At 36.2% G+C, this 17,292-nt stretch overlaps 1 protein-coding gene across 1 annotated transcript; it reads right to left on the bottom strand.

Annotated features, from left to right (window-relative positions):
- Positions 1-9: 9 nt before the first annotated feature.
- oafb (OAF homolog b (Drosophila)) lies at positions 10-10,991 on the bottom strand. Its single transcript, XM_077206513.1, has 4 exons — positions 10,400-10,991; positions 5,039-5,173; positions 4,631-4,811; positions 10-1,546 (listed from the first exon to the last, which is right to left on the bottom strand). Exons 1-4 carry the CDS (start codon positions 10,622-10,624, stop codon positions 1,284-1,286), a joined length of 804 nt encoding a protein of 267 aa, XP_077062628.1. The 5' UTR covers positions 10,625-10,991; the 3' UTR covers positions 10-1,283.
- Between the last annotated feature and the right edge of the window lie 6,301 nt (positions 10,992-17,292).

Below are 17,292 nucleotides of genomic sequence, written 5' to 3'. Positions count from 1 at the left end.
AACACAATATCGCAATGCATTACTTTTAAAAGTTACTTTCACCAACACTGGTAGTACAACACAACACAACACAACACAACGCTTTGCTTTTTTCTTTTCTTCTGTTTGGTGGTACAATGTTGAAATTATTTGGCATACAGAACCAAATTAACTTTACATTACAAATACTTTATCTTGTAAATATTTTCATACTACAATTAAAGAAATAGTCTGGACAAAAAAAGGTCTAAAAATATAAATCTGAGAAAATAGCAGACATCATCAAGATGAAGGCAAAAGAGAGCAGAGAACAAGAGATGAGAATACTGGGTCATATCTTCAGAATGCAAAGCCAGATCAAAGCTTCATGTTGTATATCACAAACCAAAGCAAAAGACTCTTCACAAGACAGTTGCAATTGAAATGTAAATTAGAATTAGGCATGGCTATAGAGGGCAACTTAGCTGAGAATAAGAAATTTGGCATCTACTGAATACATTTGCAATAAATAGACATCACAATATGTTCAGAGACAATGTCTTAGCTACCACTTAAGCCTTTTGTTACAGTTTAACACTCTTAGCTTCATAAACAGGAGAGCAAAAATGTGAAAATGTGTATGACGATATTGTAAACAGTCAAATATGTTATTTTGCAGCAGTCAAACTGTTGCAGATTATTGCATGACAAGACAATGCAGTAGGCAGAATCAGGCTTATTAAACACAACATAAAGTGAAGGGACATTTTACAACATTCAGACTTCATATTGTAAACATTTTGTACAATAGGTTGTGAATATTGATCAAAATACTCTCCTTTATACTAATTATATCCTCAACTAAAAGAATGCTATGGAAAGCTAATACTTAAACATTCAAATATTTTAACATGTAAATAAATCAGTCAGCAATGTAAAAACTAAACGAAATGAAAACAAGAGCTACAAGACAGCTATCCTAAAGCAGAACTAAACACACAACTTAATCATTAAAACAGCATTTTCTGCCCTGAGGTATCATTGTAGTGATGCCCAAAAGTGAAAAGACAAATGGCTTGACAATCCACATCAAAATATCCATTCTTTCACTCAATGCATAAAAGTCAGAGAAAGTTCCCTGTTGAGACAAAATGTTTAGTTGCTTTCAATACAATGAAGCGCAAAAGTAAGATCTAGATAATCTCATTATCAAAATGTTTCCTTGAGGTAAAAGTAAACTTCTGCTTTGTTGTAGAGTACTTTACAAAAGCATGTTTCCCATTAAAAAACAAAAAAAAAACAAATGTCCTTTCTCTTAGGTGGTACTAAGTGTCCTCATCCCAAAGGCACAGGTGTTTATGGTGTGTGTAGAAGTCAAACCGGTAGCCTTTGCTGCAGCTCTTAATGCCACACTTGTAGGGGTTGGAGCCCTGACCCCGGCAGTACTTCAGCTGGCAGGGGAACCACTCCAGGTTTAACCTGTAAGTGCAGGCGCAGGGCTGCCATGGGTCTGTTGTGGAGCTGCAGCTCTGCAAGCCACTCACATTCAGACTCTGGGGAAAGACCTCAAATATTGAACCCTCAACCCCTGTAAAGAAAAAAGTGCATCATATTTCATTTTAACCCAAATTTTTTTTGAATGTAACAGGGGTACATACTATAAAAAAATATATAATTTGACAGACTGACTAAATAAATACACACACTATTGTTCAAGAGTTTGGGGTCGGTACAAATTTCGAAAGAAGTCTTGTAGCAACCATTATTATAAAATGTCAACCCAATATTATAAAACAAATGACATTTAAGCTGACTGCAGTCATTACACACATGACTGGTAAGCTTCATTAATGAACGTTAATGGAACAAATGGCAACACTTTGAAATGCAAGGATCTAAAATACAGTTACACATCTGATTTTCTTCTGTTTACATTCACGTAGGACATAACAGAATGTGTTTTTGTGAATATTTCACATGATGTGCATTTTGACATAATTGTGTGTATTAGACCATTCAAGTGCAATAAACTGAAAGAAAAAATGTGGAAGGTGCCCACATGCAACAGCAAAGGCCATTGGAAAGATAGACATAGGCTCATAAAACGGACTTCTCTCCATTTTTCTCTCCAAAATTCATTGACAAACCTTTCTATTAATAAACATTCATATCCTTAGGACATTGTGAGTATTATTACTGTTTTGTATATTGTGATTTGTATTGTATACTGTTTTATGCATGCCTTATGATAGAACTACTAGTTAATGAAATGATCTATATCACGCTGGATATTAAAATAATCACATTGGTTTACATCACCTCCTCATAGCATGTATTATATGCTTGTTTTATTAATTCGGAGAATGAAGGGACACAAAACGGCCAGCCCACTCTGATTATCCAGATGAATCCACTTCTAAACAAAGGAACTTTTTCCGCTTCAAAATTACACCTTTCTAAGTGGGTCAAGCCAAACTCGAGAGGTGTGACCTCTGTGGAAGTTAAAGTCCCCCTGTAGTCAATAATTTTATCCCTTAAAACTCATCTTTGATCATCGTTTTTTACTTTAGTATATACAGAACCATGAATATGTTAATTAGCCCCGCCTCCACTCATGCCAGCTTATGGATTCACTCGGCTAACTTACTGAGGTAAACGCTACACAAAGGTATCGCTCTTTACAACGTCGGACACATAACAGTAATTAATATTATAAGCCTTTTGCTTGACTATGTTATCAAATAAAGTGTTGATAATGTTACACAAACTATGTTCCCATTTGCCATCTCAGTCTGCCTTCTAACAATCATCAGAAATACTTTGAACAACTTTAAACGTCAGTGGAGAAAAGCATATAGTTCATCATAAAATTGTAATAAACATCATACACCCCCGCTATATTGCTAAATCTACCTGATTTTTTATATCAACAAAAAAAACTGGATAACTTGGCATCTCTCGAGACTCCACTGTTAGTTCACTGTTAATGATATGCTAAAGCCTGCCGGGACGTTGACCTGATTGGTTACAAGGTAGTTTGTGACGTCAGTAACACCAGCGATTTCAGACCGCGTTTTTGAGACTGTCTTTTTTTTTATAGCACTTTTAAGGAGAAAATACTCAGAAATTGTGTTGACTTATGAATTTGCACATGGTTTGTCTCAAAGCACATTAAAAACACTACATAGACATATAAACAACATTACAAATTAGATTTTCACCACAGGGGTTTTTAAAGGGCACTATCTCTTGTTTTCTTCCTGCTTCTTCTGGTTGCAGTTCGTGTGAAAAGACTGGAGACATCCGGTCTGACCGAGAGGCCGCCAGAGCTCTGCTCCAGCATCTGTGCCGCCGGAGGGGCCTCAAGTTACAATCAGCCCTATTGTAACTTCCCTAACCTTAACAGGGTTAGACTAACATCGTTTTCATTCTGCCTGCTACAGACTGTGTGATTTCGGCAATCCTATAAGATCATTACAAAACACACTGTATGACATGGATCTAATAAAATTGGGTATGACATGTATGTAGACTGTACCTATTGAATCATAGGCTACGACACAAGTTAGCATAGAAGAACAAAACGTCACTAGCATGCGCTAGTAGTAAACAAAAGTAAACAAATAGAGCTAAATGAATTGCACTTTGGCAACCATGGTTTTTATTTGCGCTGAGAATATGGAGAATAATAAGAGGAGTATATGGACGTGGTTCATGGCTAGGTAAAAGAGGACAAATTGGCATGTTAAATGCCAGTTTTGCAAATGGAGCTTCAGGTGAGTAGTTTTAGGTTCTAGCACCATATCGCGTTGATCAATATGCCATTTCATGTTGCAGTTTTATTGGCTAGTCAGCAGACGTAGGTCGTAGCAGCAAACAGACTGTGAGATGAGCCACTACCACAGAAATCACCACAATTGGTCATCTTTGGACAGCCAAAATTGTACAATGTGTACCAGGCATTAAACCTGGAAGAACCTATTGAAGCATCACCACTTTCTTCTGAGACTGCATATTCGGACGTTCGTTCAACGGCTAAGGGATTGCGCAAGTATCATATATTTAAACTAACTAAACAGAGATTTAGTATAAGCTCGTATAACCCTTTGTTACCAAGGTGCTGATGGTTCTGTTCAGGTGGTTAACTAACTCGGACATTCCAAAGCCTCATTTCCCTGTTCCTGTTTCGGTTTCCTACATTCATTTTCACTCTCCATGTACCCATGTATGCGTGATTGTCTGTATGCCTATGTGACTAGTAATGTGTTTGTGATTTAGTTAAATAAAACTTTTGTGCACATTTATTGGAGTATTGAATTCTGTGGTCACTGCTTGCAAAACAAAGTCCCCTTAATGATGCGATTACAGCTACATGCTCTTGAGTAGCACTGTACCCAAAAGAAAGAGTTATTTCTCTGGCCACTAAAAAATAATATAATAATAATATTTGGTAATTATATTACCACATCTTACTCAGATATTTATTCTAAGTATAATTATTTATTTAAAATTTCAGCAGTAAACTTACAGAAAGAAAAATTTTAAGGCACAAATTTCACAGTTTATGAGAATGACCCAGTTATTGCTGAAAATTCTTAGCATGCAGGGCAGAGGCATAAAACATACATTTACAGCATTGCATCAACACACAGTGGCAACCCTCTCATCTAACCTTTGTCCAGCCAGTGTTTGACATCTTGCTGCCGTGTGTACACAAGGTCCCGTGCATCCCCGCAGACATTATGTATGTGAGTACTGAGGTGCCAGGAGTGACTCATGTTGAGCACCGCGTTCATAGTGAACTGTTCCACACCACGTCTCTCCTCCGCACTCCGCACCAAATGAGGGTTTTTCTGTTGAGTTTAAACAACAATCATAAGAATCATAAGGTCATAAGATTAATACTTTGATAATAATACACAATACCTAAGAATACTAACAATAAACCATCAATGGTTCAATACTTGTGTAGCTTGTGACTTTACTTGAAAATTAATGTGTATTCTTGCGCAATGCCTTGTCCCTAGACTTTTTCATTCTTGGGGGGTAAACTGTCCCTTTAAGCCTGGACCTGAGTTACCTGTCTGAGTCTAGCCATGGCTTCACTGGGGATGAGCTCTCCATGGTCCAAATGTGAGATGAAGCAGAGGGCCTGGTACTGTGATTGGCCCTTCTCTGGCTCCCCAAGCACCAGGGCACGAAAGATCTTCACACGCTATTAGAAAGAAAAACAATAAAGAAAATGTGAGCATAGACAGTCACAAGACAAACCTACATTTTAAAGGAATAGTTCACTTCAAAATGAAAATTCTATCATCATTTACTCACCCTCAGTTGTTTCAAACCTGTATGAAGTTCTTCTGCTGACCACAAAAGAAGATATTTTGAAGAATGTCGGTAATCAGACAGTTGATGTACTTGTACCCCATTGACTTCTATAGTATACAATTACAAATACAATGGAAGTCAGTGGTATACATCAACTGTTTGGTTACAAACATTCTTAAAAATATCTTCTTTTGTGTTCAGCAGAAGAAATACATACAGCTTTGAAACAACTTGAGGGTGAGTAAATGATGACAGAATTTACATTTTTTGGTGAGCTAATCCTTTAACAATGAATTAGGGGATACTATTATCATGTTTTTCCAATGAAATGCAAATTTGAATAACAGGCAGGCATACAGTACATGTACAGACATACATTATTGTCCAGTAAAAATATATAATCCTTACCCAATATTCATTTACTTGGGATCCGATGTAAGATAAGAATATATTTTGACGTTTAGTATTTTTTTAAATGTATATAAATATATATATTAGGGATGCACCGATACCACTTTTTAAGGGTCGAGTACGAGTACCGATATTTTTTTCCTGGTACTCGCCGATACCGATACCGATGCCTGTTGTACTGGGGGGTTTTCTCGTTTTATGTGGCAATTTTCTAAGAACAACACAATGAGACTAATGAACAAATCAGCATCTTTATTTTCAACAACTTAAATAAACTTAAAAAAATAAATCATTCTTATTGTGCTTATCACAAATTTTCAAAGCCCAAATTTCACAGTGTCCAATAACCTCCAAAGGGCAAAACCAAGGACATAATGAATGTAATTTTTACCTGCCTGTCACAAAGTTGTCAAAGTTCTAAAGAAATCACAGACAACAAGACAATCAAATTTGTCATAAAGTGCCAAAGAAATCACAGAACAAATGTTTAACATAACACTGAGTAACAATGTAATCACAGCCGAAAGTGTAAAGTGAAATATTAGAGTGTACTATTAAATCTAGCAACACTATAACTGCAGGAAGAGTGCTCATAAGAATTAAGAAATATAAGCTAAGGATATACGTGAGGTATCGGTCTTTGGTATCGGGGTATTTTTACGAGTACGAGTACAAGTACATGAGCTTGGTATCGGGCCCGATACCGATACTGGTATCGGTATCGGTGCATCCCTAATATATATATATATATATATTTTTTTTTTTTTTTGCAGTGCAGACATACAGTCTTCCACTGTAGGCCAGTTCACACCAAGGACAATAACTATAATGATAACAATAAAGACATAGTTCTAAAAATTGTTCTAAATATTAAAGAATAGCAAGAGTTCACACGACAACTATAATGATAATAGCACAGAGAAACGATAACGTTGGAAGATCTTTTTTAGCAATAAAAACATAGATAGCAAATCAGAATCCGTCGTGCTTTAAATAGCTAGAGCATTAAAAACGGCTGATGACAAAACTGCAGGGTGCGCTTAGCACTTAGAATAAACAGAATGATATAATCTGCTGGTGTGGATGCTGAGAAAGTTATCATTATAGTTATCGTTTGTGGTGTGAACGGGCCTTGACACTGGATAACCTTGGTCAATACTGGGAAAATCGGGCTGGGGAAAACTTAATTGCAGTTTATAGACTGTTATTTAAAAAAAAAAAAAAATACAAAAAACTACCAACTTAAAGTAGATATTTTTTTATAAACCATATAAATGTGTGCCACGATTACTGGCACCCCTTTAATGTATTACTTTGTGCACCTTCTCTCAGATCTCCACAATCTCTATAATTGTGTCACAATTTTATTTACTTTTATTTTTCTACAATTTTACTTCCATCAAAGGTTTAAAATATTTTTAATTAAAAAGACAAAGATAATAAACAGCAAAACATTTTTATAGCCTGTTCTGGATTTTAAAGTAAAACATCTAGCTCAAAGCTAAATTAATTTACCTTAAAAGCAAAATTGCGTAAGATATTAGATACTTATTTTCATAAAATATTTATATTTTGTCTTGGTCTTTTGCGGTATTCAGATTTACTATATTTTTGAAGTACACAGTATAAGTTCTATTGACAACGAATGAGAAATAATGAATGTGAACAATGTAGTTTTGGACTGTAGGGAGAGGCAACCAATTTAAAAATGTTTTTATTTGTAATTTAATTATTTTTCTAAAAGCCTTAATTTCATGAGCACTAAAACAAAGTTAAGGCCCCTGTCTACCTATAAACAGACCAGCTCTTCAGAGCACATGCAACTGAATCGTAACCCCCCTTACCACGACCAACACTGCTTGTCTTTGCGTCCGTCCCAACGGTAACTGCACTACAGCATTCACACTGAATACGACTGAAGCAATGTGAATGTCAGCTAGAGAACAGACTCTGCTAAAAAACTTTAAAAATAATCATCTTATAGATTCTGTTAGAGAGATATGAAATAATAGAAAAGGTGGCATCTCATCTATCAAGGGTTCTAATAGTTGAGATTAGTCATAACTGCTGCTCTAAAGGAATTTTCTGGGTTCATTTATAGAAGCATAAGTCTCTCTCTCTCTCTCATATATATATATATATATATATATATATATATATATATATATATATATATATATATATATATATGCTCAACTACCACTTTATTAGGTACACTTGTTCAAATGCTTGTTAATGCAAACACATAATAACTGTAGCAGCAACTCCAGCATGTAGACATGGTCAAGACGCTCTGCTGAAGTTCAAACTGAACATCAGAATGGGGAAGAAAGGTGATTTAAGTTACTTTGATCTTGGCATGGTTGTTGGTGCCAGTATTTGAGTATTTCAGAAACTGCTGATCTACTGGGAATTTTTCAAAATATCCAGTGAGCGGCAGTTCTGTGGGTGAAAATGCCTTGTTGATGCCAGAGGAGAATGGCCAGACTAGTTCGAGCTGAGGCAACAGTAACTCAAATAACCACTTATTACAACAAGGTCTGCAGAAGATCATCACTGAACGCACAACACGTCAAACCTTGAAACAGATGGGCTACAGCAGCAGAAGACACACCAGTGCCAGTCCTTTCAGATAAGAACAGGAATCTGAGGCTACTATTTACAGGCTCACCAAAATTGGACAATAGAAAGTTAGAAAAATATTGCATGATCTGATTTCGATTTCTGCAGCGACATTCAGATGGTGGGCTCCGAATCTGGTGTGAACAACATGAAAGCATGGAAAATTTCTGCCTTGTATCAACACTTCAGGCTGCTGGTGGTGGTGTAATGGTGTGAGTATATTTTCCAGTATATAGTATTAGTATATAGACCAACACACTTTGGTCCCCTTAAGCCTAGTTCACTTCTATCTTGTCTAGAAACCACGTTTTGTCACGAAAAATCATGCGATAAAACGAACCGGAAATGAGGCAAAACAGCACGCGCGCCAATACCCAGCGAAGAACACCACAACACGGCCGCGAAAATGGACGTCAGACAGAAACTAGTGCTGCAAACTGTTTGTTCGATGATTTGCTCTGAGAAAAAAACGCAAAAAAAGAAAAAATAAGAGAGTATGGGCGAAAGAGTGGATCCGCATACGCAAACAGCAGGGATTGTCTGTGCTACAGAGAGAGTTGGAGGTGAGTACAGCATGTTTATGTTTGGCTGACGGCAAAAATCGTGTATTTACCCACGTATTTACCCGGTGACCTCAACCCATGCCTTGCTCAGATTGGCTGTTGCTCATGACATCAGTGAGGTTGAGTCGTGCGACAGCTCTGGATATCTAGCATGTTAGATATTTTTCTAGGCTCGGCGACGCATCTGCGAGGCGTCTGCGAGCGTCTTTGATGCGTTGTTGGCTCTTTCATACTAACAGATTGGCGAACGTTCATCGCCCGCTAATCCCCCGCGATTTGCACACGATAACACCCTGACCTGTCGGCGAGCTCAACGATTTGCAAATCGGGCTTAAAATCATGTAGTGTGAACTAGGCTTAAGTATTGTTTATATGTCACAGCTAACCTGAGTATTGTTGCTGACCATGTCCATCCCTTTATGCCCACAGTGTACCCATCTTCTGATGGTTACTTCCAGAAGGATAACCAATAAGTGATATTCTATATAGAAAATCCAAATTTTCTTATCTTTATTTCATAGCAAAATGTATGGCTCAGATCTTTATTTACAAGTATGTCCAACTTTATCCACAGTATAGATCTGCATTTATCCTCAACTTCTTGATTGCTTGTATTGCTGCAAAATGTAATCAACTAGCTCTAACCTGCTAAATGTGACTATAAGGAAAGATGTTAAGATATTAAAAACATTAACATCATGATTTTCAGTAAAGCTACTTTGAAACAATGTTTATTGTGAAAAGTGCTATATAAAAATATTTTGTGACATTCACACTAATTTTTAGCTTTAAAGCCTTTTAAATCATTTAAAAAAAATATTATTTATTTATTGTGTTATAAAAATGGATATAACTTATTTTGTGGCCACAATATTGAAACGGTATGTTAATGTTTACAAATTGGCCAGATTTCACTTCCATTGTAAGTGCCTCACTGTAACCTTGCTTTGTTCATTTAGAAAAAATTTTACACGTTCCATGCTTGGAGCTGTCCCCATGCACAGACAGACCGCCCAATACGTATAATCTTTACTCTATTCGATTATATGCAAGCGTGAACTCGGAAACAGTTTTTAAAGATCTAAAATATCACCATTAATTATGCCTTTATAAGACAACAAGTGTTATCTCTTGTTCTATAGGGATGTTAGAAATGGTAGTTTATGCCAGTGTTTATGTGTCTGTCTCTGTTAAACATAGAATGTTGTACGCTATTAGCTACAGTATGTTTTTGTTAATATTTATATTATGTATTATCTCAGGACGGTGCAATACTCCTATATGGAGGTACTCATCTTTATTGTGTTTGTTAGTTGCAGGTTTATACTGTTCTTCGTTTACTGTACCTTCTCAAAGTCTATTTATCGTGTGTAGTTTTGTTAGTTCTTCTTTTACACTCTTGACTTCATGTTCTTCTCACACAGTGATCCCCTCCACTGGTATTTAAAAGTGCATTATTTTCAGTTCATTTACAGCTGTGGTAGAGTTCTATTTAAGTTAGTTGGATTTATACTCACGCGCTTGAAATCAGACAGGAATGTGATGAGAGTCCCGTCAGCCTGCTTGAACTCCACTGTTATAATGTCCTTCTCACTATCCGCCTCTAACAATTCCTCCGTTATTTGACCATCGTTGAGACGAACAAGCACCGTCAACTGTGAGCAAACACTTACCGATAATACCAGAATAAACAGGACAAACGCTATCTGGACTAAAGCCGGTAGAGTCACTCTCGCGTTCATTACAAAAGGCACTAAGGGTGCAAACTCATTTAACACAGCAATGGGACATAGCGTCAAAGTAAATGACTTTAAACAAAACTCTGGACAGCGAATGCAAACTACTGTTTAAGAGAGAGGTAATGTCCGTTAATAAAATAAGCTATAACGTTATTGGTAAACTAGGCTACAGGCTGTCTGCAGCTCGATGATGATCGCGAACAAATTGCGCTTCTCAAGAATTAGTATTATTATGCCTAGATATTCGGAAAACACAATTAATTACTTATACACGAAAAGTTTTCTTCTAGAAATTCTTCACTGCGTATACCGGTAGTTTTTTTTTTTTAAAGTAACTCTAAAAGCCCCTGTATTCTCCGTCACTTCCTCTGAACTTCAGTAATTTGGCTGAAGGCGCCTTGGGCTCCCAACACTGCATGGGACCACTTCTTAAAGACACAGGCTCAGATTTCAACTGTGGTGCATGCACATTGTTTTATATTGTAATAAAGCATAATTTTAAATTATTAATCTTTATTTAGTTTAAATAAAGCGGGTTTTTCATTTCATTTTTTTTGCATTACACACTAAACAGAGTTCAATAATTTAAAGTAATGTGTTATTAAGTTTAACATCGTAATAAGGGGAAACAATGGAGAAAATTAGAATTTTTTCCTAAGAACCCATTATATTAAGCTTCTGTTTAATGACCAGACTCATTATTTTACGAAGTTAGAGCCATTATTCAGATTTCATAACCAGTAGAAGCTTGACCATTAATAATAAAAAATAAAATAATAATAAAAAAAAATATATATATATATATATATATATATCAGAAATAATATAATAATAATAATAATAATAATAATAATAATAATAATAATAGAAATAATAAACTGGAAGTACGAAGAAGGATGAGATCCATTAAATTAAATTAAATAAAAAAAACTGATGCTACTGTCCATTCATTTCTTTAATTTTACAACTAACTTGACAACTATTTATATATATATATATATATATATATATATATATATAATTATTTTTATAAAGTTAATTAGCTTTTTTATCTATTAAAATAGCTATTTATTTTCCAATTTCTTTTAAAAGCATGATAAAAAAAATTCTTATTCACAGACTTGCCAACATTAAGACAAGGGACATGATCAATTTCTTTATAGCCTACCATTTACACCAAAATGTTTTAATTCTGTCATCATTTTCTCACCCTCATGTCATTCCAAACCCATAAGACTTTGGTTAATCTTCAAAACACAAATTAAGATATTTTAGGTTTCTGTCCCTCCATTAAAAGTAACCAAAACTGAGGCTTTTTACACATACAATTTAGGCTTGTATTCACATACACACACACATAGAGTGCATCACATATGGTAAACATAGAAGGCAGTGCATTTCATATGGGTGCACCATGCACTAAAACCAACCTTGTTGGTGCTTGTGCATCACACACACACACACACACACACACACACACACACACACACACACACACACACACACACACACACACACACACACACACACACACACACACACACACACACACACACACACACACACACACACACACACACACACACACACACACACACACACACACACACACTTCCATGTTTACCATATCTGATATGCTTGATGTATCTACTGTATGTCAATCTGTCACGGTCACTACATTTCCCATCATCCTTCCTGGCCCTCACCTGCATGCTCTTCCTCTGTTCATTGTTCAGTTTCTTGCCACTCCTTCATTAGTTAATTTGGTTCAGCTGTATCTTGTTGGTTTCTATGGTTACTGTCACTTGCTTAATTTGCCACAGCTGTGTCTTGTTTCCCTGATCTGTTCTCTGTGTATTTAAGCCCTCTGTTTCTCCCTGTCCTTGTCAAGTTGATGTTTCCTGGTTGAATTTGTGAATTAAAGTCTTCTATCGAATCTCCTTCGTAGTGCACTTTATCTTACAACCACCTCACCTGTGAGGCAATCATTGTTTAGATGTAAAATAAAAGCCTTAATTAAATCTCTTTATCATATAAAATGATCATATCTCTTCACAAAACTTGGATTAATCTGCTCGATTTGTTTTACAACGGCGTTATGACTTTTTGGATCTTCTAATTTTTGGTTACCTGGACTTTCAGTGGAGTGACAGAAACCTCACGGGTTTAATTAAAAAGGCGTAATTTGTATTTTAAAGATTAACCAAAGTCTTCTGGGTTTGGAATGACATGATTTTTGGGGGAACTATCCCTTTAAAGTCATCATGAAATCAAAATTTACCCAATTTAAAGCAACACTAAGTAAGATTTTTTACCTTAAAATAATGTTTCCAAAATCGTTTCAGTGGTGAAATGCAAAGTCGTGACATGGTGAAATGCACTTATGCCACAGCTTTGCGGTCCTTTATCTGATATATCCACGCTATGTAAGATTGCCAGATCGGGTCGCGTTTCTGTAGTTCTAATGAGACATAAGAAAACTACTAATTTGACTTGCTTTACGGCAAGCGTTACAATTGCTACAATTGCTCGTTTGTGATGTCGCAATACATCATACTTTCATAAAATCATGCATTATACTCTACCTTGTCTGTGGCCATTGTTGATTCCAAAGCCGGTGCTGGATAAACAGAGCATGTGCGTGCGCGTGCGACAGTAGGATGCGTTAGGCTAAATTATTTAGGAAAGTGGTAATGGACAATTCCGCTTCCAACCTGTAGGGCGATTGCAGAGGAAAAGTTACTTGGTGTTGCTTTAATTTGTTAGTGTGTATAGTCTTGTGGTGAACAATTATTTAGTGCAAGTTAATGCACAATTTTTTTTTGTTTTTTTTTGTGGTACTCTTTAATCAAAATCTGAAAATTTGCTTCACTGATGACATTGCTTCAAAATTTAACTTCACTGATGACATCAGTTTGACGGCTTGGGTTGAAAACGCTTAACCCCTCCCCTCCAAACACACTAGAAGATATAAAAGGTTTTGAAATGAAATGTTTTTTCACACTAGAAACATATTTACTTAACTCTAACCTGTTAACATGGGCAACAAAAAAATATGAATTTCTAGTGTTAAAAAGGCCTGAGCCTCACATCAGATGTGGGTGTCAGCAGGATGCCAGAGGAACACAGACCCTGAACTTTAACCTTTTGATCTTCTCAACACTTATTATAAGCTTGCATTAAACTCGCATTCCTGGAATGCACTATAATTCACTATAATAATATGTAAGAAGACAGCAGCACACCAGATTATTATTAATCTGTTGCAAAACGGATTAAAATAAGATTTAAGATTAAACAGAAAACTGACTAAACTTCAATGGAACTGCTACAACACTAAGATAAAATAATGGCCATATATTTTTTGGGTCTAGTTTTGCAGAAAGACAACTTTTATGAGCACTATAGTATCAACTCCTTCTAATGATTTTCCACGCACATGTGGCTCACATATTTAAATCAGATACAGTAAACCTCTCTAATTTATGACATAACATCATGATAACTTGAGCTGTGAAAAACATACCCTGGCTTGTAAAGTGCCCCCACTGAGCCACTTATGACCCGTGACCCCTGCAAACTGTGAGGTTTAGGGAGATATTTACCCTCCCTCACTACAGCCTCATGAATTCGTGAATCTCCAGACTCTCTGGAGTCATTCGAAATGAGGTTCCCCTCAGAGCAGAGACCTTAACTGCTGACAGGGGATTCAGACAAGTGGCCTGAAACAAAAGGCATGAATCACTCATTGAAGAATGTAATTCTTCAGTTTATCCAATTCAAATGCTGTCTATTCAACAAAAAATAAAAAAAATAGTCCTATTGAGTCATGTCAAGTCAAGTCATCCTCATTTATATAGCGCTTTTAACAATGTAGATTGTTTCAAAGCAGCTTTACAGAGATAAAGATATAATTTAAGGTAACAGAGATTGGTTTGGTTTTATAGTGGCTCTTGAAAAATGTTTTTTCCAGCTAAAGTTAGTTTTGATTGATTCACTTCCGTCTAAATGATCATTTGTTATTAAATTAGGGGCCGCTAAGACGACACCGTTCTCTCTAAACAGACTTTAAACGTGAACCTGTGATAGACGCTGATGGCGTTCACATGCGCATTAAGAATTGATTCTATAGTTATGTGCGTTTGAATATATGTGCGCAGGTTTGTAATTCCTTACAAACCATGCCTAAACAAACTACTTGTCTATAAATTTTGATGCAGAATTTTTATTTTATCTTATCACTTTGGGTAGGTACGCGAACCGAAAAATTCCACAACGCTTTATCTGTAGAGTGGTATAGGGATCCTCCATAGGGAGAGGCTAGTTGGCACTTCACTTGAGGTGAGATACGGTTAGCCGGGTACGGTTAGGGACAGGTTTGGTGATATGGTTAGGTTTAAAGGGGCATTCAGCAACTCTAGCTATTTTTTCACTGATTTTCACTTTTGTTGTCGCATTTTTTCTCAGCGAGCTCCCCCTACAGCTGTGGGGCGTATATTTCACAACAATGTCATGAGAAAACTCACTTGCGGCACACTCCTCCCGCTTTCCATTATCGAAGCCGGCCAACTTTATCGTGTGGAGCTATGTCTACCGAGGTGGGTAATACATCATTCACATTGAGGGCGGCGTGTGTGTTTATGTCAAATTGCCGTAAAGCAGTTTGTGTTTCTCGCTCGTTCTCGCTTCTCACGAGACTTCCTATTTCCAACTTACCGGGACGTTAATCCTCATGTTGCAAGGTTGGTTTTCCCCCTGGGAACGCTGGGGGGAGCGGGGAAAGTCACCATTCTCACCAGAACAGGTTATTAAACCATCCAAATGATTTCTAAACGGTTTTATTAAGTTGAAATAGTTGCCGAATGCCCCTTTAAGGGTGGGTGAAGGTGTAAGGGATGGTTCAACAGTGTAATTATAGATGTAAATACAGAAATTAATAACAGTTGTAATTACATGCAGGCATTTTTCAATACAAGTAAAATGTAAAACATGTATGTACACGATAAGTGCACTGTATCAATTGATTATTTTAAAATCTTAGTACATATAGCCTATAGTCAAAGACACTTAAAGTGGGACCGATATTTCTGGTTTTCTAACTACTGTAGTTAATTTTTTTCCCTAAAATCTAAGGTCTAAAAAACCCTTTTGTATAATCAGGTCTCATCAACTTTGACATGTCTTATATATTTAATTGCATTTCTTGTTTGTTTTTTCAAGGCAATAGAAAACATCATCATGAGAACACTATGTGAAAAGTATTTAATTGCTTCCTCTGCTGGGCAATAACAGAAGCATTTATGGACCCCCCTGTGTTGAAAATCAAGCTTTAAATGTTGTTTATGTCTCTGTGGTGTTTGTAATATGCTTCAAGACAAACCATGTGCAAATTCACAAGTCAACACCATTGCTGAGTGATTTGTCTCTTTAAAACTGCAGTGATCTAAAGACGCGGTTTGAAATCGCTGGTGTTTCTGAAGTCACAAACAACCTTGTAACTAGTCACGCTAATTAGCATATTCACGTATCTGTGTATATTAAATGAGGCAAGGGTGTAGAGTTATATTCAAGCTATTTTAAGACATGAAGACATTTTTTTCACAGGACAAAACTTTTTAATATGTCATTTTGGTGATCAAAGATGAGTTTTAAATTTTAAATGAGGGATAAATTTATATTGACTACAGGGGGACTTTAAGTAAAGCTGTAAACCTGTGAATGACTCTAGCTGTGTAATAACTGTCACATCCAGATCCAGGGAGGACAGAGAGCAACGGACGTGTCTCTTGCACCTGCAGCCCTCAAAAACACCTGTGTCTTTAAACTGATCTCAGACACATCGCCTTAGGCCTTCCTTGAAACATGCCTCACTTTTTTTCACGGATTAATTTCTTTTTAAAGATGCTCATCTAGAAATAAATTTTTAATAGTTATCTAATTTGAATGCTGAACATTTTTACATTCCCATCAAAAAATAAAACACAAGACCAATTTAGACGAGTTTCAAGATTAATGTATATTTTATTGATTTGAAATGTTTTTTGTTCATTCTGGGTGAAATTAGTTCCTGCAAAATTCACTCAGTGCCAGAATTAAAAACAATATGTACCAAAGTACAAATTAATTTGTGTTTTCATATAATGCCATTATCCGATCAAGCATCTTCAAGTTACAAATCTTGACTGCACCTTCTGAAAGGAACTTATTTTAGTCTAGCCTGTGGCAATACATCAATATCTGAGGGTCAAGCACTTCATTTAAATAGTGCAAAGATATCTGTGAAGAATAATTAGACCACCAAAAACAACAGAATCTGTCATTACTTGCCCTCACTACTACAGGCGACTGCCTTTTCTGGACATTCTTGATGTCTCAATACATAGAAGGGGGTCCAACATTTTCCTTCAGAAATAGGGTTCTTGGAGAGCCCAAACAGTTCAAAACCTCAGTTTCAGGAAACTGGTAGCTGGATCAGCCTGAGATCACTAGAGGAAGAGAATGGGATAGTGAGTCAAAAAGTCTTTTGTCCATGCAAACAGTCTGTTTCAGTATATGGTCAAACAGTTGAAACACTTTTCAGATTATCTTTTTTTGTGTGTGTTCCAAATAAAAACAAATTTATACAGGACACCATGCGCATAAATGTGTAAATTATGACAGAATTTTCATTT

Source organism: Siphateles boraxobius, unplaced genomic scaffold (genome assembly GCF_051911475.1).
Source record: "Siphateles boraxobius isolate OS27281-9 unplaced genomic scaffold, OSU_SipBor_1 56, whole genome shotgun sequence".
NCBI classification, from domain to species: domain Eukaryota; kingdom Metazoa; phylum Chordata; class Actinopteri; order Cypriniformes; family Leuciscidae; genus Siphateles; species Siphateles boraxobius.
Note: the sequence above shows the minus strand (reverse complement) of the source record. Positions and strands in the feature narration are given on the sequence as shown.

What these genes read in the sequence shown, in the direction of transcription:
- oafb (XM_077206513.1), bottom strand. Translation starts at nt 10,624, where the DNA reads ATGAACGCGAGAGTGACTCTACCGGCTTTAGTCCAGATAGCGTTTGTC. An exon ending in TCCTGTCTGATTTCAAGCGC is followed by an intron (nt 5,174 to 10,399) that starts GTGAGTATAAAT and finishes TCTTTCTAATAG; the next exon opens with CGTGTGAAGATCTTTCGTGC. An exon ending in CAAACACTGGCTGGACAAAG is followed by an intron (nt 1,547 to 4,630) that starts GTTAGATGAGAG and finishes TTTTCTTTACAG; the next exon opens with GGGTTGAGGGTTCAATATTT.